At 34.8% G+C, this 26,331-nt stretch overlaps 1 protein-coding gene across 9 annotated transcripts in view; it reads left to right on the forward strand.

The window, feature by feature from the left end:
- Nucleotides 1-21,887, forward strand: part of LOC113516935 (uncharacterized) — a 68,056-nt gene extending 46,169 nt beyond the window's left edge. For 3 of the 9 annotated variants that reach the window (XM_052899600.1, XM_052899597.1, XM_052899594.1), the window contains 13 exons: nucleotides 68-301; nucleotides 760-1,109; nucleotides 1,567-1,797; nucleotides 2,545-2,725; nucleotides 2,839-2,964; nucleotides 3,568-3,711; nucleotides 4,129-4,246; nucleotides 5,904-5,980; nucleotides 6,929-7,103; nucleotides 8,532-8,714; nucleotides 10,136-10,354; nucleotides 12,255-12,328; nucleotides 14,911-21,887. In XM_052899600.1, coding sequence (XP_052755560.1) covers nucleotides 68-301; nucleotides 760-1,109; nucleotides 1,567-1,797; nucleotides 2,545-2,725; nucleotides 2,839-2,964; nucleotides 3,568-3,711; nucleotides 4,129-4,246; nucleotides 5,904-5,980; nucleotides 6,929-7,103; nucleotides 8,532-8,714; nucleotides 10,136-10,354; nucleotides 12,255-12,328; nucleotides 14,911-15,072 — 2,274 coding nt within the window. In that variant the 3' untranslated portion in view covers nucleotides 15,073-21,887. The remainder of the gene's footprint in view (nucleotides 1-67; nucleotides 302-759; nucleotides 1,110-1,566; nucleotides 1,798-2,544; nucleotides 2,726-2,838; nucleotides 2,965-3,567; nucleotides 3,712-4,128; nucleotides 4,247-5,903; nucleotides 5,981-6,928; nucleotides 7,104-8,531; nucleotides 8,715-10,135; nucleotides 10,355-12,254; nucleotides 12,329-14,910) is intronic. The other 6 variants (XM_052899596.1, XM_052899595.1, XM_052899602.1 and 3 more) reach the window with 6 other exon arrangements.
- The last annotated feature ends 4,444 nt before the right edge of the window (nucleotides 21,888-26,331 follow it).

A 26,331-nucleotide genomic window follows, 5' to 3' on the forward strand; every position in this document is an offset into this window, starting at 1 on the left:
AAATGTGTCTGATGAATAATATTTATTACATTTTTACAATCGTGTAAAATGATAATTTTATTTTTAGATATTAAATGATAAGTCTGACGAGGATGCCGAAGAAAGAAGAAATTCCGAAGGACGCAGTACTTCGCAACCGAGTGCATTGCTCTCTCAATTATTGTCAAGCACAAATGGACCTGGCAATGGGCGAACTCAAGAAAATAATGATTATTTAGAGAGAATTGCTGGGGTCAAACGTAAACTTGAAGATAAAAATGCGGCCGGGAATGTCAAAAGAGCGACGCTTGAAAATCAACAGGTGAAATTTTTACATTATTTTACATTTATTTCCACTCATATATAAGATATCACAATTAAATGTGTAGGCAAGACATGCTAAGATGATTTCTGTCTTAACGTTTAATCTTTACGCCGATTGGAATGAATGAGATTTAGAAGGCCTTGTATTTGAAAGGTGTTGTGTAAGTGGCTTTTTTTCTTAAGAGTTAATGTAATAATAAATGAATATGGAGGTACAACACCCTTGTCTTCAGAAATAATAAATATGAATAATAATACTGTGCATTCATGTCTGTAGGATACCAGTACTGCTAACCACGCCAAGTCATATAAAAAGATTTTAAAACAGTTATTTTAATTAAAAGTTTAATGAAATTAAATGAATTTAATTTCATAAAAATTGTTTAATTTTATATTGTCATTGTTACCTATTGTTACCAGTATGTCTTCGTAAGTTGACCACTGAGTATGTTGCAGGTCACCTCAAGCGCCGTTCCCGTGGCATCGTCGACACCGTCGTCGACAGCAACCAGTCCGGCGGCGACGAGTAGTGCCGGCATGAGCCCGCTGTGCCAGAAGAATCAGATCCTGGTGTCGCTGCTGGCGCGGCAGCAAACGACACCGACGACACCGCTGCCGCTGCCGAACCCCAATTTGCGGCCGTACGGCCCGCCCGTGCCGCGGCTGCGAGCGCCGCCACCGCCGCCGCACCCGCACGGCCACCCGCACTCGCACCAGCACCCGCACCCGCACCAGCCGCAGGGCCCGCAGCAGCGGCATTCGCATCATCACTCTACGCTCTCCACCATACTCACGGGGCCCGCACAGTAAGCTATTTTATTATTTACTTATTATTCGTATACATGACTTCGTTGGAGTATAATTAGCTTTTAATTATCTTAATAGGTAAACAACAACATGTCATCATTTGAATACTATTAAAGTCTGTATAAATATTTAGTACATTTTATGAGTTATTGGTAGTCATTAGGATATTAAGAGATAGTAAATAAACCTACATCGACATTTATGTAGACTAAGTCATATTTAATTTATTTTTATGAGTAAAATATACACATAGGTATATTACACATTATGTTATCTATAAATTTCCATATTTTTTTTTTATTAAATAAGGAATAAATAGCATTGTAAAAAAGCTGTGTTGGAGCTTCGACCTTGTAAAACCACTCTGGAACTACTCAGCTTAGCCTGCATGCATGCATACAATATTACTGTGCAGTAAATTGCTGTTTTCAGTAAAGTATTAACATTTCCAAACAGCAGCCGTGCGAGTAATGTAAACGGCGGGCCAGGCGTAGTGTCGAGCGCGGGTGTGGGCGGCGTGGGCGGCGTGGGCGGCGTGGGCGGCGTGGCGGAGTCCACAGCGCAGAGCCACCTGCAGATGGTGCTGCAGGGCTCGCGCGGGCCCTACCCGCCGCCGCCCGCGCCCGCACCTGCCCCTCTGCATTACGCCAACACGGCGCCGCATCACATGTACAACAATCAGCCACCGTCAGTATACCACATTTTACTATTAGGCCGTCTTTACACCTTTAAATTTTACTCACGTAAGTACTTTCAGTGTTAAATTAGTAAATATAAACATTTGTATGTAATTTATCGTTTATTAATCGATCAGTCCTACGTAATTTATTTGTGCGAGTTAAACTTACAGATGTAAAGATGGCCAAATTTGTTTTGTCGCGAAAGAGGTTGTGTCTGTGATAAATAAAAACGATTGTCGTGAGACAAGTGAAAGTCAGGTTTTATCCGATTTAAGGGTTGAGAAATATTGAAATTGATAAATCCTTGTTAAAATTTAAAATATTAATATTTTAAAGTCTCAAACTGTTTATTACAAATTAATATTGTTGTACAATATACGCACTTCACTTGCTGAACGTAGGCGAATGATTATTTAAAATTATAATGATGACGTTAACAACGCATGTTGCAAAATGTACCATAATTGATTGTCCTTCAAAGGTAAACCTTTGAAGCTACTGCAAGACATAATGTATGTTTGGTGAAAACATGGAATTTGAAATCGATACAATTAATTAAAAACAGTTTTCTGGATGCTGTTTTATTTTTCCTTTCTGGATTCCTGAATAAAAACAATATTTTGTTATACTTAAATTTTTTTTTTTGATAGAAAATTTGTCTTCTATACCATATACTAAATATGTTTTGTCAAATTTTATAAGCTGCTGTAGGTAATTAAGATTAGAACGTTTTCAATTTCCGAAACGTTTTCAGAAGTGGCAGTTCTCGGGCGCAAAGCGGCGGTGGCGGCGGTGACAGTGAAGTGCCCAGTGATCAAACTTTATCGGACCTTTTAGACGAAGTAATTGACAATATGCCAGACTCAGATCGGCCAGCGCCCGATGTTAGCGTGCTAATCGATCAAGAGAGTAGTCGACAAATTAGATCCTATCAGGTTTGTATTAAAAATACAACAAAAAATATATTTATTTTCGAATCCGAATGCAATTGCGAGTATTGTACATAGATGTATTTTCATATTATATAACAATATTTTTATAATTACAGGGTATGAAAGAGAAAAATGCTGTAATCAATGCAATCAGACAAAGTTTGATGCAGTGTGAAACTGTGACAAAGAGTCCCGTAGCGTCAAGTCCTGGAGCACCCCCGGTGTACGATGTACAAAGTCCGGTAAGATCCATTGTCCTAAATAGACAAGATTTAACTATAATTGTAAGGTCGTTTGTCTACCGTTGTCATCTCGATCTGGGTGGTGTTCTGGTGACAGCGGGGATGGACAAACAGCCAAGTCTACAAATATGTTGTTTAATCATGATTCAGACACAATAATCAGTTCCTTATATAAATTAGTTGAGCACTAAGAAGGAAATTTCCTGAAATTTTTACGTTAATGAAAGATAAGAGACTGACAAAACCATGGTTAGTGTCTTATTAAAATATATATTTTTCTAACTAAAAATGACATTTTGGACTGCAATATATCGTTTATAACTTCTATTTTCCTTATACTCCCACATTTTTAAGTCCTATGATAATATAATCTTCAACATACATTTTAGTTTAATTCTAGTAACACTCTAAAAATACTAAAATCGCATGCTACAAAGTTCTTTAGAGCCATACTAACTTGTAACATTTCGCATTGCATGGTTTATGGTTCTAAAGAGACGGTAATAAATATTATCTTTTAGGTATAATATGATAATAAATTATATATATAGGGGCATATTAGGAGTCTGATCTTTAAATGTTATTATTTTATTTATTTATCAGGGATCATGCAACATGGGCAGTGTGAGCGGCGTGGGTGGTATGTACCCGACCGCGGAGGTGGCCCGTGGCCGCGCTCTGGTTGAGCAGCATCGAGCGCGCCTGCTGCAGATGCAGCGCTCACAACAAATGCTCGTCTCGCCAGAGGTCTCGTTTAACTTATTTTTTACTAACCGTTTCCAGCGTGTATCAATATATGAAGTATCCTATGTGTTGAGACTAAATTTTATCGAAATTCTTTGAGCCATTTAAGCGTAATTCAGTAATAAACTCTAAAACGGGTTGGCCGTATGCTTGTTTGCCACCTGTTTAAAAAAGAAGATAATAAAAAAGCATTCTTTCAAATATATTCGTAACAATTTTGTATTGTTTTTATTTGTATTTTTTACCTTACAGTGTAATTTCTCCCATATCTTCATTATGGTAATCCTGTTCACATACATATGAATAAAAATGTTACCTGCTTTTGGTACAACATTTCTATAGACACAGCTATTTATACATATCTAAGATTTCTCTCATTTTACCTTTATTTATTAATTTTTTGATGTCTATTGTTATTAGGCTGCTGAGCAGCCGCAGCCAGACCTGAGCTCTACCATTACTGCCCTCGTATCGGGCACACCACCAAATGTAGCTCTCACCCGCACGGCGGACTATCATCATTTATATCACACATCCAGTGAGTATAGTATAAGATTTTTTTTTTAATTAATAATATCCGCTTAATGTACACCTCCGTGACATATACCTGCAACGTTTACCGGCAGAAATGTGCAGCTCCATGAACGTCACGGTCACTGTAATTTTATATGTCTCAAAATATTACAGCTCCGTATGGATCACGGTTAATATAGAAATATAATTTTCCAAATATTTTAAGTCTGTATCTGTCACGTTGGATGGTAGATTTATGCCATTTTCGGATTTTTTTTTTGCATAAATTAGTTAAAATAAGCTCAAATAATAATTATTTGCACAAAAAATATTTTTTTTTACCTAAATAGATTAAAAAATGTGCATTAAGGGGTTAAATCTTACTAATATAATAAAATTGTAATTATAAAATGTCTGTAGGAGGAAAAATTGGGTTTCAACTTATTTGAGGTCCTGAATAAGGCGAAAGTGTTTCAGTCTCCAGTATCGACTTTTGCTTTATAAACTCAAGTTCACCCACATATGGAGTACTGCTTACACCTTTGAGCACACCCCAATATTAACTCATTTCACTTGATTTCATATGACGTCGTTCAGTTCGCGTAGTCGACGGTCGCATTTTAACCGACGGCTTTCTTTTAATGGATGAAAATGGAATGGTAGTCCCGCCTGCATTAACGGTATACGTTGGCGGGGCACCAATAAGGGATGATAGGTGAGATTCATTCTCAGCAGGTCAATTGGCCTATCGTGACGAATTCAACAATCAGCTATTATTTAGTTTTCAAGGGCAACCGTGTGGAAGTCGGGCTGACAGTGTATATTGTTAGCCATTGCTAATAATATATCCTGGGCTTCTTCTTTTTTAATGAATGATAATGGAATGGTAACCCTGCCTGCGCGGGGGAAGTGATTGTTAGTAATGGGAGAGTAAGTCGCCAATTCTATCAATATACCCTATCAGGTCGACCTCCATGCGGTTCCCCCTGGAAACTATCGTGACTAATTTATCGTTGGGTTCTTCACCGTGGGCTAACTGACCTGTCTTTTCATCCTTACCTATCATTCCTCACTGGTGCTTTGCCAGTGTATCCCGATAGCGCAGGTAGGGCTACCATGCCATTTTCACCCATTAAAAAAAACCCTAACAATCCTCCCCCCCCCCATTTCACAGCCCAGGGTATTAGGGATAATACCCTAGGCTGTGAGATCACATTACTAACAATCCATTCCCCCCCTGACGTATAGCTGGGATTCCCTGAGGTTGAGGCGGGAAAGTGTTTCTATATTCATTTTGTAACTATTAATAGGGAGTGTTCCAAGTAATATACGTATATATACGACCTAGTACTGGCACACCCCCTCCACTATCTGTGAATTCCAGTCATTTCTACCTTGAACATCTGGGTTATGGAATGGGCACTCTTCTGCAGTTTTCCGCTTTCAATACAATATGGGACTTTTCAAAACACATGCCTACAAATTGCAAGTGTTCATGGGCGAAGTTAGTCGCTTGTCATCAGGTGGACCGTCTTCTCGTTTGCTTTCATAATAATAATAAAAAAAAAACTTGTTTTTTTTTACTACTAGTTGAATAATTCGTATCTATGTATTTGTGTACTAAATAGTAATAAATTTATGACTTAAAAAAGTTCTACCAATTATTATTCCGTATGTTACAGATCAAATGGGTTCAAATTATGGTACAAACAAAATCACATCATCGCAACAAAATCCGATGCTGAGTCGCCAATTAAGTGTAAGTAAACATGGATGGGACATTTAATTCTTTGTTAGTTAATATTTTGAATATGATATAATATTGTCGCGCTATTAGTGAAAATTTTATGATGTTCGGATTTGTCGTCACAGTAGGAATTTTATGGTTGTAGTGGAATTTACTAGGATTCTCTTCAGTTTTTAACATTATCATCGTTAGGAAAAAAACGTTAGCAAGATTTGGAGGAACAGGCATTTTTTATTTCTGTATAATATAATAAAATATAAAATTTCCATTTCGAAGGGCCTCAACAATGTATTCAACATTTGGACATCAATGCCTGTCATTACATGATTGTTTAAATAATGGCATCATGCATACCCTAATCATGTCCTTTCTGTCAAGAGTTCGACAAATTCGTTGGTTGATAAATAACTAAATAAAATCCATACATCAATTATTATAGAAATTTCTACTGATAAAATAAACATTTTTCTTAGACGCAGTCGATTTAGATTATGATATGCTAGTCTGCGGCTGAAAAAATGTACTTACGTGTACTTTTGCGGTAAAGACAAACCTGAGGTGGCGCATAAATTTCAGTGAACATTATTGTATTATACAACCATCTATGTCTTAGTTACCACTTACGAGAAAGTAAGGCGTGGCTCACTCTACTGTTCGGAACCACACGGTGGCCTACAACAATAAAACAGTTGCTTTTTATTGAAAATACTTTGTAAAATGAGCCTTCTATTTTTTTTATACCAAAAGTTCTCTACCGAACGTTAGGTGGCAAATAAGCATACGGCCCACTTGGTGGTAAACAATTACCGCAGCCTTTGACCGCCTGCAATACCAGGGGTATTACGCGCGAGTTGCCGATCCTGAAGAAACCTCTTTACCCCCTTTTGAAGAGCTTTACCTGTATTTCTGTAGTTGTAAGTGGATGGTATTATAATATTGCATGGTGTGGTGCTGGCACAGGGCCCAGCAGGTGGCGGGTACGCGCACAGCGGGGCGAGCGGCGCGGGCGGCGCGGGCCCGGGCGGCGGCGGCGCGGCGCCGCACTCGGCGGCCGCGCTGCACACGCCGCTCACGCCGCAACCGCAACCGCAGCCCCAGTACCACCGCGCGCCAACCGCGCCGCGACCTCATCTAGGTAACTATTTAATTCATTCCAGATACGATTAAATTCACACGACTGCTTTATAATACAAAGTTGTTCGTTATATTATCTACCGAAAAACCGTACAGGTTATACACCCCTGCCAAACAACAATAAAGAAGTTACGTTGCATGTTAATCTAGGACAAAAATTTTTTGTCCTATATTAACATGCAACACAATTTCTATTTATACATGTTCAGTTTGACCTGTAGGAGGTACTCATTGGATAAAAAATCAAGGGTAGGAAATTACTATTACGTCTATTATATTTGTGCCTCTAGCAATAGTTATCTGAAATTCAGATTAATACAATTTAGCGTAGCTTTTACAACAATAATTTATCAACATAAAAGTTACGCTAACACATACTCGGGGCCCTAATTGTCTTTTATGTTTAATTCATATAATAAAAAACTTCATACTCGTATTACAATTCTTTTACAAAATCTTGCCTCCAGACATTAATCTATATATATTTATAAATAAATAGATCTGACTGTAAATATTGAATTTTAGAAAATCATAACTGGCAAATTTTGACTTTATAGATCATAATTTCTGTCATTTAATATGTGATCAACTAAAACATTTTTATATTTCGATTTATTTCAATAAACTAAATTTAGGTAATTTTCTACACTTTAGTAGGTATAATTGTAAAGTATTCCTACAATTTATAAGTTATTTAATATTCTGTGTCCTTAGAGCATCATGGAAATTATGGCAACATCTACCACTCCTTCATAGCAAGCGGCGTTTCAATTTTATGATATCTTTTTTTTTTGTCATTTTTGTATAATATCAAATTTACAATTACATTTTGTTAATTCTACTTAAAAAGTATAAGTCAGTCTGATCCAATTATTTCTTCTGTATGGTATGCTTTATAATTGACAAATACTAAAATTAATTTCTAAGGTAGACATAGATATTAGATTTTGTTGGTTGATTATATTCTAAATTGAAGCATGTACTTCTGAGAAATACATTCTTAAGCATGCCCCGTAGTATTTTAGAAATAGTAAACTTTTATTGGATTCGGGCTTTCCGAAACTGCATACGAATCTAAAACTAATTGCATGGCTTCCAATATTAAATACCTTCATGTATCTGACTCATGAAGTCGAGGATTTGAGATCATCGAGATAGTTCGTGGGTCCGTGACGGGGTGTGCCGTCGGGAGCGAAACTGCGAACTGGAGTTTCCCATTTTAATCGACACTTAATTGCGTCAGAAAAATGATTCTTCCGGAAAGTATATTGCACGAACGTAATCTACGAAAACGTTGTCACGGAAGTTGAAGTATTCGCAGTTCCGCTGCCGGCGTTCCCGGGGGGAGCGGGCCCGAGAGGCGACGAAGTAGGTAGGTCTGTGCGACACGAATCCACTGCGCGATTTGTAGCGCGTAGTCATAACGCAGCGTGTGTGGCAGTGGGCGGCTACTACGAAGAGAGCGGGGCGGGTGGCGCGGGCGCGGGCTACTGCGGCGACTACGCGCGCCGCGCGCCCCTGCCGCCGCACGCGCCGCACTCGCACGCCACGCACGCGCCCCACGCGACCCACGCGCCCCATGCGCACGCGCACCACGATCCGCCTCTGCCCTGTGAGTACAGACAGCCCTGGTGGCCTGCCGCCTTGCCGACCTGCCGCCCCGCCGCACCCTCATCGAATATACTCCACACTATGCACCTACACTGTTCCTCGTCATAGCGGTTGGAACGTTTGGCGGTGGTGGCTCTTCTACAGACACGGTGGTTTGCCTCGGTCGCACCAGGACGCGCCCAAGTAGTCCTTCGGCCGGTAACCGACCGGAGGTGTATATACTGCACTGTTTCTACATACATATTCTTATTCTACTAAACTTGTACTCAGTTTACGATCTAAATAATCTCTTTATGTACTGTCGTGACCAACTAACTTTGACAGAAACTATTATCGTTTCTTATTGCGCGTATATTATTGAGATGGTTAGTCTATCGGTAATGTTTCTAAACAATTTCTCAAAAATTCCTTTTTCTTATTTATTTAAATAGCTTTATTGACCAAAAGTAAATATGGCACATAGTTTTTCTTTTTTTTTTTTATTAGTTGTAGATGTCTATGTGGTGTTAGTATCAATAAAACCAATATACACAGTAAGAAATTGATAGTGACACAAACATCGGACTTTTGTAAAACATTTTCCCATGGGAAACTTCTCAAATTATTAATATGTATGCATACAGTTTTACGTACCCATGGAACGTGGATTAATATTGAAGATTAGGATTTAGAGTGGAACTAAAAATTTTTGTACTGAGTATCTTTCATTGGTTGATCACGACTGTATATTACGAGAAGGTAAGATATGTAGTTGCAGTTAAATTAACGAGAATGGTGGTAGTGACTTTCATATTACTTTTATTTTCCTAACTATCGTTCTGCATGATTAAACTTTGCATTCGCTTAACGATCTTCGCTTCTCTGGAGCGATCGAGCGCATACGCAGCAGCGTGTGCGTTTGCAGATCGGTAGAGGGTTCCGCTTCTAGTTTTGCTAGGTTGGATCAGTCTGTTGAAGTGTGTAATCAGTGAAAGGATTGTGTTTTGAGCGCCATCAAGGACGCTATGAAGAAAAGTCGAAAAATAATATTTTAACAGCAAAGCAGCACACTATAGATGCAGCAGTTTTAATGGGTTATCTGAGTTGTTTCAATTGTGTAGATCTGGGTAATATTCATTAATTTAGGTACCACGATACATCAAGTAATTTAGTGTGATGCCAACAAATCATTTGATGATAGAGATATTGTTATATACTTAATTATTCACCATTATCTACAGCATCGGCACCTGAGATGTAAAAAATTCCGTTTCCCTCGATTCATAATACATTAATAATCCAATTGATGAAACTCTACTACACCCTCATTGCGAGGTTTCTCTGGTTTGTACGAAATGAATGTTATGATTAGTGTAAAGCGCTTATTTTAACCATACTCATTGATCGTGTAAGATCCGTTAAAAGTAGTGTCGTACGGTATAGGTGCCGGAAACGGGAGCGGTGTCGGCGGCGTGAGCGGCGCGGGTGTCGTGGGCGGTGCGGGCGGTGTGGGGGGTGCGGGGGGCGCGGGCGGCACGTCGGAGTACGTGCGCAACGAGCTGCGGGCCGTCGTGGGCGCGCGCTCCGCCCGGCCCGAGCTGCACCCGCAGATGCAGCCCTCCGACCTGGAACACCTCATCAACTACGATATGACTAACACCGGTAAGTCGCCGCATCTTCTACACCCACCATCACTTGTCACGATTATTATTCGCGTAAAACATTGATGTGCAGTCAGAATTAAATTCTTAATTTTCATTAACACTTTTAGGTGTTCATGTTCATTGTAGGTAGTTATTAAAATATAGCACTGAGAACTGAAAATTATTTTACAACACACAAAAAAGTAATCGGTTGCAGAATTCTATATTTTTTTTTAATAAATTCAACCAAAAGAATTATATTTTTATTTATCTGATAGCAAAATAGCTATGAAATTTTTTATAGATTTTATGCAGCTCGTTGCTACTGTTGCAGTTTGATTTGAAAACATTATTTATCTAGGTCATATTCACAGTATTATGCTCGTTGATGTATTGCAATATCTCAAGTACATTGTTGTTTAAAATTACTAATATATAATACATAGTCGATACCTGCGCATTTAATTTTATAATGTTGTATTTAAATTATACTATTGTCTGGTGTATCAATGAATAACAGTGGATGTATGTGAATGCATTTATTGTTTTTACTAGATCTTAGGATTATTATTGAATTATCGTACTATTCAATTCCAATTTTAATTTATGTATTTATATATTCGAAGGAATGTATATACATACACAGTCATTTTACAATTTATATCAATTTAGGAGTTAATTTGCAGTAATTATACACCGTAATATTTGTCTACTATGGACATAATAACTAAAAACGTTTCAAAATGAATACTTTGTATTCAGATATGTTAATGACTTCGTAACTTACGAAAGAAGGGTTGGAAAATTTATCACTTGATTTGGAACTGACCTGTAATCGCATTCGGGGCCTTTGTTTCTGCCCGAAAGCTGAGAGATGCGAGTTTGTATCCTGTCTGGTTTAGCAACTGGTCGGTTAAATTTTTCAACCTAATGTAATTAACTGTATAGAGTATATTTAAGTACTTATGTGAAATAAAAATTAACAAAAAAAAAAAAATATAATAAAGAGAGAGTTGCGATTTCTATTAGGAAAAGTATTCTAATTTTGTGCAATTAGAACGGGGAATAAAAACAAATTTCTAATTTTACTCGAATCGAGATTTTGCATCTTTATGCCACAGCTGTTAGAATTCTGAATTCAGAGTTTTGAAAATTCATCCCGTCAATTGTCCCTTCAATCTGTCCGTTTTTTTGTGATTCTGAGGGCATGTAAATATGTTTTCGATTTTATTGCCTGATACTAAAATATCAAGATTTAAAAGTTTATATATTTTTTTAACTTCATATTTTAATACTGAGAATTTGGTTTTTAGAGCTTATTGTTACATATTGAATAAATTTGAAATTTGAACAGGTTGTAAAGACGAATAATTGTATCTTCGAGAATTTTGGAAAAAAAATCGAAATTCGTTTAAGAAAAACGCATTTATATGTTTTTGTAAGCCATAACCAATATATTCTAGTAAATGCATTCGTTAATGAAATATTTACGAAAAACTGTTTACATTGTCACATTACATCCTATGTAATTTTTTATCCGGATGTCATAGCGATGAGACTTAGAATTTTGTTGCAAATCACAAGTAGAAGGTATATACCATACATCAATTAAGTTTTCTGGGAGTGTTGCTTAGAAGTGATCTTTATTCCCTGTACTAAATGCCATAATAGTAGGTGCGACTAGTTTGGTTATATACATTATATTTCATAATGATTTTGTAGTAGACTTAATATTATCATAAAACATTGTTATAATTTTTCTCTTTTTTTTTAATTCGTATATTTCATCTACGGTTATAATAATAAATTGTCATTAGTATTCTTCACATTTGAGCATTGAAAAAGGATGTAATTTGCCGAGTCAACATTGTCAGTGTAGGGGATTGCCACTGCCAATGTATACGTGTGTACGTACGTAGGTGGCGGCAGTGTGGTGGGGGGCCGAGCGTCCTCGACGTCGGCAAACACGTGGGAGTCGCAACAAAGCACCCCGGTAAGCTTGGGACGCGACTAGCGAAACCAATTTAGCCACTCCACTACTTTCTGTCGGTTTTATTTTTATTTTGTAGAACATCTATGATTATTACGTACTGAGTCTGCTCTGCTGCGTGTGTTGTCGAGTCGATCATCTTGATACTTAGATGCTACATTTAAGAAATGTGCCAAGTTCATTATTCTAGTTATATTATTCTATTTAATAGAAACATGTTTTAAGTTCCTGCTGTAAATTTCATAAAGTACCTATTAAAAAAAAAAACTTTGTGTCATTAATTCTTTATTGGTACTATTATTTATATTTCGCCGATTCCAAATAATTTAAATAAGGGCAGGAAGATGATGATGAATTTTTTATTGGTACATTTCTGACTTTATTAATAAGCTTTTGTGATGTGATGTAATACAATAATTTCTTGGATTAGTGAAATGTATTTTATTATTTTTTAACGTCTTCAGAAATTTTAGAAGTACGATATAGTTAAATTCTAATCTCACTCGCTTTTAAGTTTGAACTGATACAGATATGAAAACATACAAGAGTTTTATAGCTTTTTTTTATAATTCAATTGAAAAAAAAAATATATCGCATGCGCAATCTATAAAATATGGTGAAGGTTTTGTGATGTTGTACTCTATTTATAAAATATAACAACAACACAATACAACAGTATGATATTTTTGCAATAGTTAGACGCTTATTATTTGCTTCTGACATGTTATTTTAGTGTAAAATTGATCCAATAAGTTTGGTAGATATATGGAAAAAGTGATTGCATGATATTAAAAATTTCGAAAATATTTTTTTTTTGGCCGAGGTCAACATTGTAGTGACAATCAGTCTAACGACAAAGCTTGTAAAGGAGAAATAGTTAAACTGGTTATAAAATATTTATTTTACATAGCGAAATTGTATCGTACCTACATTTCGATGGTTTCTTGCCTATATTATTTTATGTATTATATTATAAGATGTTGAGTGATTATGGTCTTTCTTTATGTTTAGCATTCAGGGCAAATCATACTTTTATTACAATATCATTTATATAGTATTAGCAATTCTGATCTTTTTTGAACTTTAAAACTTTGAAGAAATTATTATGGAAAACCAGTACATGATTTGTTTTTAATATATTTAGTGCTTACAAGATTATTTATTGTCTTGTATAATATGTTAGTGTAAACAGCGGTTTCGGTTAAATATATATGAACTTGATTAAATGAGGTTTCTCAAAAATAAAAGTATTAATGAACGTGGAATAATAAGCATGATGACGGTATAAGAATAAGTAAATATTTTAGAAAAAAAAATGTATGCTAAAATTATTCTAAAAATGACATTGTTTTAATAAAAACATTGAGATTAATATAATTTAAAATAAAAAAATATGTATAAAATATTACAATCTGCCATCTTAGTGAAACGTCAATCAGGTCGAATGACGTAACGCCTTAGTATCAAACTGTTTATCACCGTTCGTTTGATTTTTGAATGATTTAATTTTGTAATTTATTTTAATGCACGAATTAAATATTAACTTGTTGTTTTTCTTCGTTACTATGTGGATTTATATAAAAATATTTTCATGTATTTTATGTACCCATATTCGTGCAATAGATTTTTTTAATTTCAATTTGCACATTGCAGTTTAACAATTTTCGCGAATTTTTAGTTTATTGTTAAAATAATGTTTTTTTTTTTTCAAATAACAGACAAATACCTGCACCATAGGAGGGGATTTCTAAATTTATTATTATGCCTATTATAGCAGAGAAGTATTGAATCAAAATTTAAGTAATAATTTGAACAAATTTATGTTTTCATTATGAGTTAATATAGACAAATGGTGAGCATTTATATTAGAATTAATAACTCCACTTATGTCCACATTTGCCTCTTAGTGTTGTTTACTTATATTAGCATTGTATTATTGAATTTATATGCCTTTTTTATTACATCTGCTGTTTACACTGGCAACCTGTTTATTTCTTCAAAATAGATATATTTTGATCGGTATAACGTTCAATAGAATACTTTATTTTCGCTTGAAAACAGATGCTTAATTAGGAAAGTGTGACAAAAAACGATTATATGTGTTTGATATACATCTGTTATGTCGAGAGAACATAATGATATATTGTTCAAAGCACTTTGTCAAAAAAGTCACTAAAATGACTTCTTACTTCAGATGTTTAAATATTGTATTTTTATTACGATGACGACAACAATAATGATTACAGTAAGGTTTTTAAGTTTCTCATTTATATTAAAATATCTTGGATTTAACAGTGAACAACATTTACTATTATATATATTCATGTTTAAGGAGAAATGGAGGTATTCTTGTATATTAACCATACAACAACAAGATTCATATTCGATTGCATCATCGATATATGTATATTATTCTTTATATTTATTCGTTTTTTGTTATATTGCAACGGCATTTGTTATCTTCATCTTTTAACTTGTGAATAAGTCACAAGGAGTAATGGCATATTACAATATTGTAAACGATCATAATGTTAATTTGATATGATTTGAGTTTAATGTATGATACGTGTAACGGTAATGCGCAGAGTACTACGGAGGCGGGCTCGGCGGAGGCGGCGTCGGCGGCGGGCGGTGATGAGGCGCAGCCGGCGGGGGCGGCGGCGGCGGCGGCGGCGGCAGCGGGCGCGGAGGGCGCGGCGGCGGCGGCGGCTAAGGCGTCGCTGCTGCAGAAGCTGCTGTCTCAGTGATGCATCTCGCGCAACCCCGCGCCCGCGACCACACACCCGCGCCACGACCCCCGCTGAAGTTTGCATTTATGATTTGTTCCGACGTTGCGGACGGACGATCTAAGACGTAATATTCCATCGCAACGAAATTCATCGTTCCGACTTTATGGTCTACGTGGTACCTCTGTGGCTGTAAATCTCACATCCGTGAGACTAATATAGTACACGTATTTATATAACGTCTTGCGACACAGTCTAGTAGTGCTAGTGATATTTTCGAGTTGTAAAAAATTTTGTTACGATACGTTTCGCCTCGACTTCTCTAAGAATGTCGAGATTAATAATTAAGTTACTTTATCTATGTATGTACGATACCTCTATGTTTTTAGCTAAACGCGATGCAAACTACAATGGTAGCTTCCTGTGACGGAATAAAAATAAGTGATCTATCTACTATTGCGATTGATCGGTACGTTTAGTACACGACACAACATACAATAGAAATATTTCGCGTGCAATATTGTATAGAAATAAAACATATTTTGGCGTTGTGAACGTTATTATGTATTATAGTTCGAAGTCAGATGTTACCTGTTATGACAAAGTAATTGTATTATAGTATATGAGACGTCGAATGGAAGTTTCTCATTTGATAATATTATTTTTACTTGTGTAAATAATATGTTGTTAAATTATAGCTGTTGCTTTTATTGTAAATATTTTGTTACAATATTTCATTGTGTTTACAGTACCTATAATTTCATGTAACATTTAAACCATTTATTGATATTCATTAAATGTATACAAAATTCATAATTTACAAAATTATTCTTATGATTTATGCCCATCTGCCGCACTTTCTAATATTTATACATCGTGGTTAGATGTACATTATAATCACAGATATAAAATCATAGACACAAATTTGTATTAGAAGTGTATAAAATATTATACAATTATAAAAAAAAGTCGTAACTATTTGAATATTGTAGTATTCAACAAGCCAGTGTCTTCTACATCACAATTTCTGAATACTTATATTAATAATTCAGTTTTCTAAATATTAACAGGTATATATTGTGTACTAGTGATCTGACCTGGCTTCGCACAAGTAGACAGAATTTTCAAAAATCAATACATATAATAAGAGTCAGCTAAATCAATTGATCGGTTATTTTATAGCAATTTACATATGATTCTTTAGATTGATATAACTTTTTTATTTATGAACTAATGAAAATGAAACAAAAACTAAATGTTAAGTAGAGTAAACCACATTCAAATTGGTTAAGCTGTTTTTGAGATTACGTGCACAAACGTACATACAGACAGACAAATAGACATACTGACAAACGGACAATTTATAAATGCTGTACAATAACCGATCAGTTGAATTGGCTGCAACTTTATGAAGGTATTAGGTATGTAATTATCATTTAAGTATATAATACAATATAAGACCGGATTCATGAAGAGTTCCAATTGGGATTAATATACGGGAACTACATAGTTAGAAACGGGCAAGGCCGCGGGAAACGGCTAGTTCATAAATAAAATTCTTCTATATATTAATGTAATAACTACCGGTATAACTTACGTGTAATTTGGTCGAAAAAGTTCGATTTGTTTCTGAATTATTCGGGTCCTTTAATCTTGAACAAATTACATTAAAATATAATGTATATTTTACGAAATATTTATCAATAAAATTGTTATGTTACTGTGCACAGTATATATAAAAAATTATGTATAGTCTTGTTTCATATCTGTGTTTATAATGTCAGTGTGTTCGATAGTCATTTAAATCCAAATGTACTTGTGACATGTTGTTTTAACATCTGTATACATTACCTACGCGACCTTATACTAGAGTTTAGCAGTAGTTATCTATTGCTTTATATTACATACATGAAAAATAAGTGCGATCAAGATTTAAGTAGGACTTAATCTTATTGTCATTGATGGTACGACGGAACGCATAGTATTAGAGACATCACAGTGATGGTTCGTTAGAAATCGAATTTAATGTTAAGAAATCAAGAATTTCACCTCGTAACAATGGGAAATGTATTTGCAGTCTATAAATTGGTCTCCTAGCCCAATTAATATATTCTTTATATTTTAAATATTATTACAATGTAAATCGTAATAAAAGGAAATTGTTGACATGTAGTTATGAATGAATGAATGGAATGAATGAAACGACTAAGAAGAGGATTTTGAAATGACATTATTGAACTAAAGTCCTTTACTTACAAGAATATTGCCGCACTATTACCTAACATAATCGTCACGTTATGATTGCATCCAGGATTTAGGAAATTTTGATACAAGCAGCATACGTAATGATAAATTTTAGATATTTTCATAGAAAGAGCTATGCGCTTTTGTCTCCGTGAGGATTGGTCGCGGTGGTTGTGGGGTGGTGCCACCTTACTGTGCAAATGTGAATATAAACATCTATGTTCAATGTCATCATTGGTAATGTTAAATTAAAATATAAGCACCAATTATTAGCAGTGTTTTACTTGCTTCTATAGACAGTGATAATGACATATGAGAATTTTAAATATTGCAGTTTAAATTATAATCTATTTTGGTATTATTTTTCCCTGATAATCCCATAAGCATTTTATTTACTTGTGAAACACTATACTATGATAGAGTTCGTTCATTATTACTGTCTGAGAAAGTAATATATTTCGACGTTTACAACTTAAGAAATTTAGAATTGCACAACGTTATAATTAAAATAATAATTATTATGTGTAAATTTACCATAATGTAACATACCTAATTAATGATGGCTGTAAGATCATTTGAATGTGGTGTCATGGTGTATTTTCCTAATCGGTCTAATGCGCGCAATTTAACCTTTTCATCATATATTATACATAATTTAAATATTAAATGTAAGAGATAATAATTGTTGTTCCCTAACATTATAACTATGGGGACCACAGCTCGTATTATGTCGTCACTCCCTAGAGAAAATATGCAGTAACATGTAGTACACTTGTAATAATAAAACGTTTTCTACATACAATGTTAACGACACGCTAATTTGTATTGTTACATTATAGATTGCGTAGCCCGAGTGTAACCAAACATTAAATCCTACGGCAAGTGGCAATAACTTAATGCGGACTTCAAGTACTTAAGTAATTTGAGTGTTGGCTCATTAGATCTATGAAGACTAACGTTTCCCTATAATGTTGTTTCACAATAACAATATATCGATAGTACACCAATCGCAATGAATAGCGAGTAGAGACCCACAGTAAAGTAAAATGTGATTGTTTTTATTACCTACCTAATAATGAACGTACAAATAATATGTGTAGATTATCCATAAAACCAAGTTTAACGAGTAATCTATGTAGGACATAAAATATTTTTATACCATTATGAGATAATAGATCAGAACGTTTAGGCTATTGACCAATTTAATTTTCGTGTTATTAATTAAATTGAAAACGCGTTAATTGCAATCGAAAAGGTTATAATAGTGAGAGGAAGATTTACAGTGTCCAACCACCGTAGCAATATGAAATCTCATTCCATTTACACTATATGGTGTGGATAGGCGCGTCATAATGTTGATAGGTAAATATCAAACCAATAAAGTACAAGTGATGGCCTTGTTACGTGACAACGTTAATGAAAATAGTTGAGAATTAGTCGAGTCTACCTACATTTATATTTAAATACAAAGCCTATTTTATTGGAATCTTAATATAGCTGCACGAAATGCCCTCAATTAGCTTATTAAACGTTTCGACGTGAGCTGAATGTACACGAAAGGTTATATTTTTTGCAGATTTACGATAACGTATCTAGTTTATGTAATCAAAACTATCTGTAATGTATGGGAATACGTCCATTTCATTAAATACAATTGGTTTCCGTGAATTCTAATGTAAATAAATCAAATTATAATGATGAACGCATAGGTGCCTGAAAATATAGATAAAACATATTTTTTCAAAACCAACAAAATCGAGAAATTATAATAAAATATGATATTCAAATAGATGTTAGACATTCATGAAAAGTCTTTATTACATCATTAGGCTTCAAAATTTATTTTCAATAAAATCACTGCTGATCAAAGTTTTTAAGGTATGTAATTAGTATTTTCATCGTAAGTTGAAAGTAGGATGTAATATAAAGGAAATTGACAATAGCTACTAACGCACTTTGCAATATTTTCGGTGATACAATTTGTAATATGTATGACTTAAAGTAGCATATAAAATGAAATGCTCACTGATCAATAATTTAATTTTTTGTAGAGAATATGTCACTTGAGTAATTCCTAATTAATTGCTTCATCTTTTTAGGAGGTATCTGATCTTAAAAACGACAAACGAATTAAAATTGAACTTGGTGAATTATTGTCTTCCAATATAGAAATTCAAGAACATGTCCTGAATAAATAGTAGGCACTGACTAGCCAGTAGTCGGGTATGTATATGCATCCCTGTGTTTGCATCATACAATTCAGTAGCACACGAGCAAAATTGAGTCAGTACACAGTTTAAATCACAAATAAAAACAACTGAAGAACATTTAGGCTTGTTTGTCCTCCGATATGTACTATGAAGATAAGATTTGCGAGAGTAGTCTTTAAAGAAGTTAGTGTTTTTGGCCATCAAAATTAAGTTGTGTAAAAGAAGAAGGAAATTTTTCAAGTCTAATAGAATGATTGCAGAAATTCCACAATGGGACGCGCCAAACTGCTATGCTCATGTTATGTATGACACGTGTTTTACGTTCAATATTTCTCTTGAGTCGTTTAAACATTTATTGATATTCCTTGCTCACTTAAACTCACGAAAAATCTCACTCTTATATAGCCAGCATACCAGACTTCCCTTGCACCTTCACATCAATTTATCCTTTTTTGTTTACATCTATTCTTCGCTTTCTCTTTGCTTATTTCGAGGTATCCTTTTGATCACTGTCCACTAAATACGTTATGCGAGGAATTTCGAGTACATTAATCACTAATGAGTTGTTTATTTCTTAAATGACCTATCGCCTTCTTTGCACATGTTTGTTGGACAACCAGCCTAAAAGTTAAAATCGGATAAAAGTATATCATCTACTAGTGTGCAAATATCTAAATAATATTAGAAGATATTCATCTTGATGTAACGGATTGTAATACCTCATTGTAAAAATCTTCTAGTTGATAATTAAGTTGTACAAACCGCTACAAGACCACATGGAAATGTTGGTATATCTTAGTCGTTTTATTTTATAATTACATACAATTGAATAATTGATTAACGACTTTACTATTAAATTTTAGATTAATGGACTATTCGGAGCTATTAATGGTAATGTCGGCATAATATTTACAGAATACATATATTACGCCTCGGAAAAATTGGTCTATATTGAAATGTTATATATATAATTGGAATTCTATGTAAGAGCATTAAAGTAACCATAACTTGTATAAGGTAATTAGTCCATTGTCACCGAGGAGGTTTACATAATAAATTAAAATAGGGTCCAAGTTTTCCATCCAATGATACAGAAAAATACAATTTGGACTTTAAACAAATGTGATACGTCGATATGTAATAGAAATATTTTTTTACCATGATAGTTTGCTCTGTGACAAGGGACTAACAATTAATTGGCGTTATGTACCAAGAAACATGGATGTGTACGGGAATCTTTGTTTCACAGGGAAAAAACATAATTAGTTTAGAATGGACTTTTATTTGTATCAACGATATGAAATTTGAGCGCAATGTAGATTTCCTTTGCCGTTTTGTATAGGTTTATTGAAAATCCCCAACATAAGATTACGTGATAAATATTTATTATAGTAAGATGACAGTCGCTAACACGATGAGGCATTTCCCGTACAATACTGATTTTATTTTTTTGTATAAAGTCGTGTCTCATGTCTTGGCCTGTCGTCTGCAAACAAGGGTATTTTTATATTATGTACATTTCTTAGGTTTACATTTTTGTTTATAGATTTTAAAAGCTAATTATGTTTTTCCAAGGCGCTGCACAGTGATTTTAGGTATTAGTCACTCGCAGAAATTATCTTGATATAAACCTGCTTCTTAGTCGTTTTAGAGCAAACAGGTTAAAAAATATATATATACCGACTGGACTTATTTTCAGATTTTTTTGTGAACGTACACTTAACAGGGCTTATTTAATAAAGCTAGTCCTCGCTTTTAAAATAAATATTCTGCGGGTGGTTATTAAGTCTGTGTTATTTAGTTTTTCAGATGTTAGTTAAGGCCTCTTATGTTGCTGTGCATTTCTACGCATTGTATGTATGTATGTTTATATATAATATTGTACATAGCTAAAATACATATATTTTTACGAGTAGCATACACAACCAAAGTTGTTATAAAGTGATGGTTGATTTAATAATAAATTTAAAATAGGTCGTTATGTTTATTTTAGAAAAGATACAAATTAAACTGTACAGTTGTATATGGGTACATCCAATATCATGTCAAAGCCTTTACACAACCGCCCTGATATTAGAAATCGAATTTATTATTTTGGTATAAAAGTCGGATAAAACCAAAAGGAATATAAAATAGTTTAATTAACAGAAACAAGTAGTATGTGAGTGTGGCTTAAGCTCCTTTCGTTCCTAGTAGCTTGTTCCGGATCATTTACCATTACTTGGTATTTGTCAATTAATAATACCGAAACGATAACTTTCGAAGTATCTATTCGAAATGAGAATATTTTTATTCATTGATAAAATCCAGGTGTTGACTATCTTACATTAAGTTGTATTTTTTTTTGTACATTTTAGATTCGAAAATATATTAATATCTAAATGCACGTGTTTTTATTTATAACATATTCCTTTCTAAAATGTTATGGTGAAATGTATATGGTAATCAGGTAAGCATATTCACACATAGGAGTTATATATATTCTAAAAATAAAGGATAATTTAGAAATGTATATTATATTGACAAGTGGTGAACAAATCCATCGATGGCACCGTTATCGCAAGAGAGTATATGTTGGAATGAGGAGACGTCATAATATATCTACTATGTTCATGGAATGAGACATCGGACTACGCAATACGTTTGCTACTTGTCTACATGGTATAATGTTGTTTATAAGGGTGTAATAATATTGACAGTGTGGTACATCCAATCACTGTTAAGAGAAACGGGTACATAATTAAAATGCTTGATACTGAAGTTCTTTTTTACCTTGTCTACATGGGTACGAAAACAAAGACAAGAAATCGATCACCAGTAATATTTCACAGCAGAAAGTCCCCGCGGAGAAAGTAAGGCTCACAGGTTATGTCTGTCCCTAAAACGAACCTTTTTTTCCGATCTGGTGACCAGCCCAATACCTTGCGAGGCCTGTAAAGAAAATATAGGAGCGGGATGTAGAGAAATGAGGTATTAGGTTTGGCCGCGTGAAGAGACGTCATGGTGAGTAGTGCCCAATTCTTAACGAGCAGGCTTCACGTAGTCAAGGCTAACAGTGACGTTCTTACCATTAATGCAAAGAGTTGTACTTTTGTTGTTCTGGGTCAAAATGTGAAACGGTTCGGTATATGGTGTTTGTAGAGATTGTCAGACGCTATCTCTTAAGAAGGCATACGTAGCGCCGGTCAATCTTTATAAATATACCGGATGTAGTATGGATAAGAAGCTAGAATATGTCGCATTTTTGACATGGTTCTGTAAAATCTACATAAAAAATCGTAAGGATCTTCAATCTCCTGGGAAGCTGAACCACACGTGATAAGCTCACCAGGAAGATGAAGGGGTTCGCCATACGTAATTTCAGCAATTGATGCGCCAATGTCCTCTGTTAATGCTAATCGTAGACCTAACAGCACTAAAGGAAGAGAGCTCAACCGATCGTCTCGGTGACACATCAGTGCGGCCTTTAGTTGTCGATGGAGGCGTTACACCATGCCATTCGCTTGCAGGTGGTAACTGGTTGTACGCACACGCGATGAGCCACAAAATGAGTCGATTAAATAGATCGGAATTAAATTAGCGACCCTGGTCTGTAGTGATTGCTTCGGGTACATCAAATCGTGCGATCCAGTCAGTCCCAAAAGTTTCGGCAACGGTTTTAGCGGTCATAGATATCATCGACCACACTTTCTGCCATCGTGAAAATCTATCGATAATAAGCAATAGAAAAAGTTATTTTGAGATGGAAGTGGATAGATAATATCGATGTGGACATGATGAAAACGACCGAACGGTCTGCCGAAATTACCTACCTGATGGTGTAATGACAGTGGCGACTTATTTTTACTGCGCGCTGACAAGGAATGCAATTCCTTACCTAAGCTTAACAATCCTTTTTCATACCCAGCCAGACAAAATGATCAGTAACCAAACTACCTGCGCACCAGGGTGACTGAGGTTATGTAATTCGTTAAAATTTGGCCGTCGAAAAAATGAGGGGAGAAAGGAACATTGTTTTCCGGTTGACATATCACAGACTAGAGTACCAGAAATTGCAACCTTTTCTAATTTTAAAATACTTCTATCAGGATTAGGAAGAAGTGTCTGGAATTTCTCATCTTGATTTTGAGATGTTTCTAACTCGGCAAAATCGTAAGCTACCTAATAGTGTAGCAATTAATCTATTAGAACCACATTACTACCAATCCCTTCCCCTTAATAGTCTAGTCGTTGTGGCAAGGAAATTAATAACATTGAGCAATGTTTGTTAACTAGGTTTGGGCTCATATAGAAGTGTTAAATTCATGATGGTTTGTTATCAATGTTATTGTTGATAGTTTGATATTGTTTCACCATGAAAAAATCTTAATTTAGATAGTCTTATCCTCTTATTCGGTATAAATGCGAAAGTTTTTAAAGATTATTCTGTTTGTTAGTTATATGAATGTTTGGTACACAAGTAAGGTATATCCTAACACAGACTATCTACAGACAGACTACTATATAGACTGATCCGTGCAGATAAAGCCATGGGGTACAGATAATGTTATAGAGAAACATTGTGTATGAGTAAAAAATAATATTAATAGTGCATTAGAAAAATTATACATAATTGGTTTAATAGACTTAAATGGATTTATACGGTTCTAACGTTTAGGTATGTAAACCATACAATGAAATTGTTTGTTCTAATTTTTATAGACTTGAATGTTGTTCATTTAACGTGATGTTAATTTCAGTTAACAGTTTGTAGGTAGTACGTACCTATAGTAAGTACGTACGTTGATGCATCATCGTTCATTCGATTACTGAGTTCTGATGTAGAGAGGTGCTTCATTAAATAACGTAGATAACTCATTCAGCTTTCAAACTCATCTAAATAGGAAAGTGTGTGATAGAGCATCTATGAAAAAAGGTGTTTAAAAAGTAATGCCGATATATTTACGAGATAAATTACCTGAACTGATTCAATACTATAAAAATATATGGTTGTCAGTATTTGTGTTATTAAGTACATGGTTTCTTTGTTATTTATTACGATTTAAAGTTACAATGTGGTTTCGATGGTGGTCAAAAATTGTTGGTATCAGTGATCCAACAAATGATCAAAATAAAATAAAATCTGCATTGGTGTTAAAAGAGGTAGGTGTAGAGATATCTTTCTTATTTTAAATTAACCTAAGCTAACCTAACATTTCATACGATGGGGGAAAGGGATTGTTAGTAATGGAGACTGAGAATCCCATTGCTAGCAATATACCCAACCAGGTCGACCTCCAGGCGGTTTCCCCTGGAAAACTATCATGGTTAATTCCCGATGAATTCATCATGATGGGCTAACTGGCCTGTTTTCATTCTCATTTATCATCCTTCACTGGTGCTCCACCAGCGTATCCCGTTAGCGCAGGCGGGGTTACCATACCATTTTCACCCATAAAAAATACATTTCATACGTTGTGTGATTGTCAATATCGAAAAACTAAACGAAATGTGTTGTATAGTTTCTGACCACTAACTTTGGCCTATATGAATACAAATGTGGACTCATATCCATATCTTTTTTTTTAGTGGATGATAATGGAATAGTTACTTCGCCTGCGCTATCGGTATATACTGGCGGGGTACCAGTGAGGGACTATAGGTAAAGATGAAGCAGGTCAGTTAGCCCATCGTGACAAATTCTCTAATGATTCAATCACGATGGTTTTAAGGGGGAACTGCGAGGAGATCAACCTGATATATTGCTAATAATATATATTGCTAATAATACGGTTACAAATCCCCATTATTAACAATTACTTTCTATATCCATATTAGCTGTTAACTGTCCACTACTAAACATAGGCCTCCCCCTATGTTCAGCAGTGGATAGTGGATTTTGCCACAATTTTGCAGGCGGGTTGATAATCTTTTAAAACTGCGTTTTGGTGATGTTTAAAGAGGGACCCTGCTGCCCGTTCCTCAACAATTAAGTTCCAAAGGAAAGGGTAGTCTATTGTATACCGGGACCACATAGTCACACGGCAGTGGGCTTGTATATCGTACATTATAACTGTATATACTGCAATTAATTGTGCATGCATCACGCATATTGATGATGATGAAAAGACACACAAAACACAAAGATAGAATACATAGCTCTTAATCCTTAGTATTAAGATTTATGTTTACTAAGTTTATGTTAAAAAAATCAATACAAAATATTAATCTCTGACCTGAGTGTGTTATGAACTATGCAAGGGTGAAATTAAAGTGAGTACCTATCCATGTGTTTTGTGAATTGCGAAAAATAAATTTTAGAGCTAGGTACTTTAAATCATACATGTAGGTATCTACATCATTATAAAACAACATTGGCATATCGGTCTATCGGATATGTAAAATGATCGTTGAATTGTCCTAATTAACTATTCACCGCCGATAAGGTAAATTAATTGACGAGGTCAGTTGAAATTGCACCAAATTGGTCTAAATTAGAATAGGGAGATGAATAGATGAGTATAAAACACACAATTGTTATTTTTCATCGTATATCTGCTTGTAGTGTAATATAAAAAATAAAAATTATTTAGCCTGTTATTTTAACGACGATTGCTAATCTTTAAAAACATGCAGTACTCAAGCTTCGATTTTTCTTCAATTATAGAGCAGTTATGGGAATTAGATATATCTGTATATGGATAGTGATATTAGAATAGTATAATAAAACTAGCTGTTGCCTGCGATTTTGCATGCATGGTGTGGTGTTGTCCCTGTTGAAATTTTTAAAAATCCTTTTTTAGTGGATGCCTATATTATAAAATAAACCTATGTGTTAAATTTCAAC

This window comes from Galleria mellonella, unplaced genomic scaffold (assembly GCF_026898425.1).
Source record: "Galleria mellonella isolate WM207_F2 unplaced genomic scaffold, CSIRO_AGI_GalMel_v1 utg588, whole genome shotgun sequence".
In the NCBI taxonomy this organism is placed as follows: domain Eukaryota; kingdom Metazoa; phylum Arthropoda; class Insecta; order Lepidoptera; family Pyralidae; genus Galleria; species Galleria mellonella.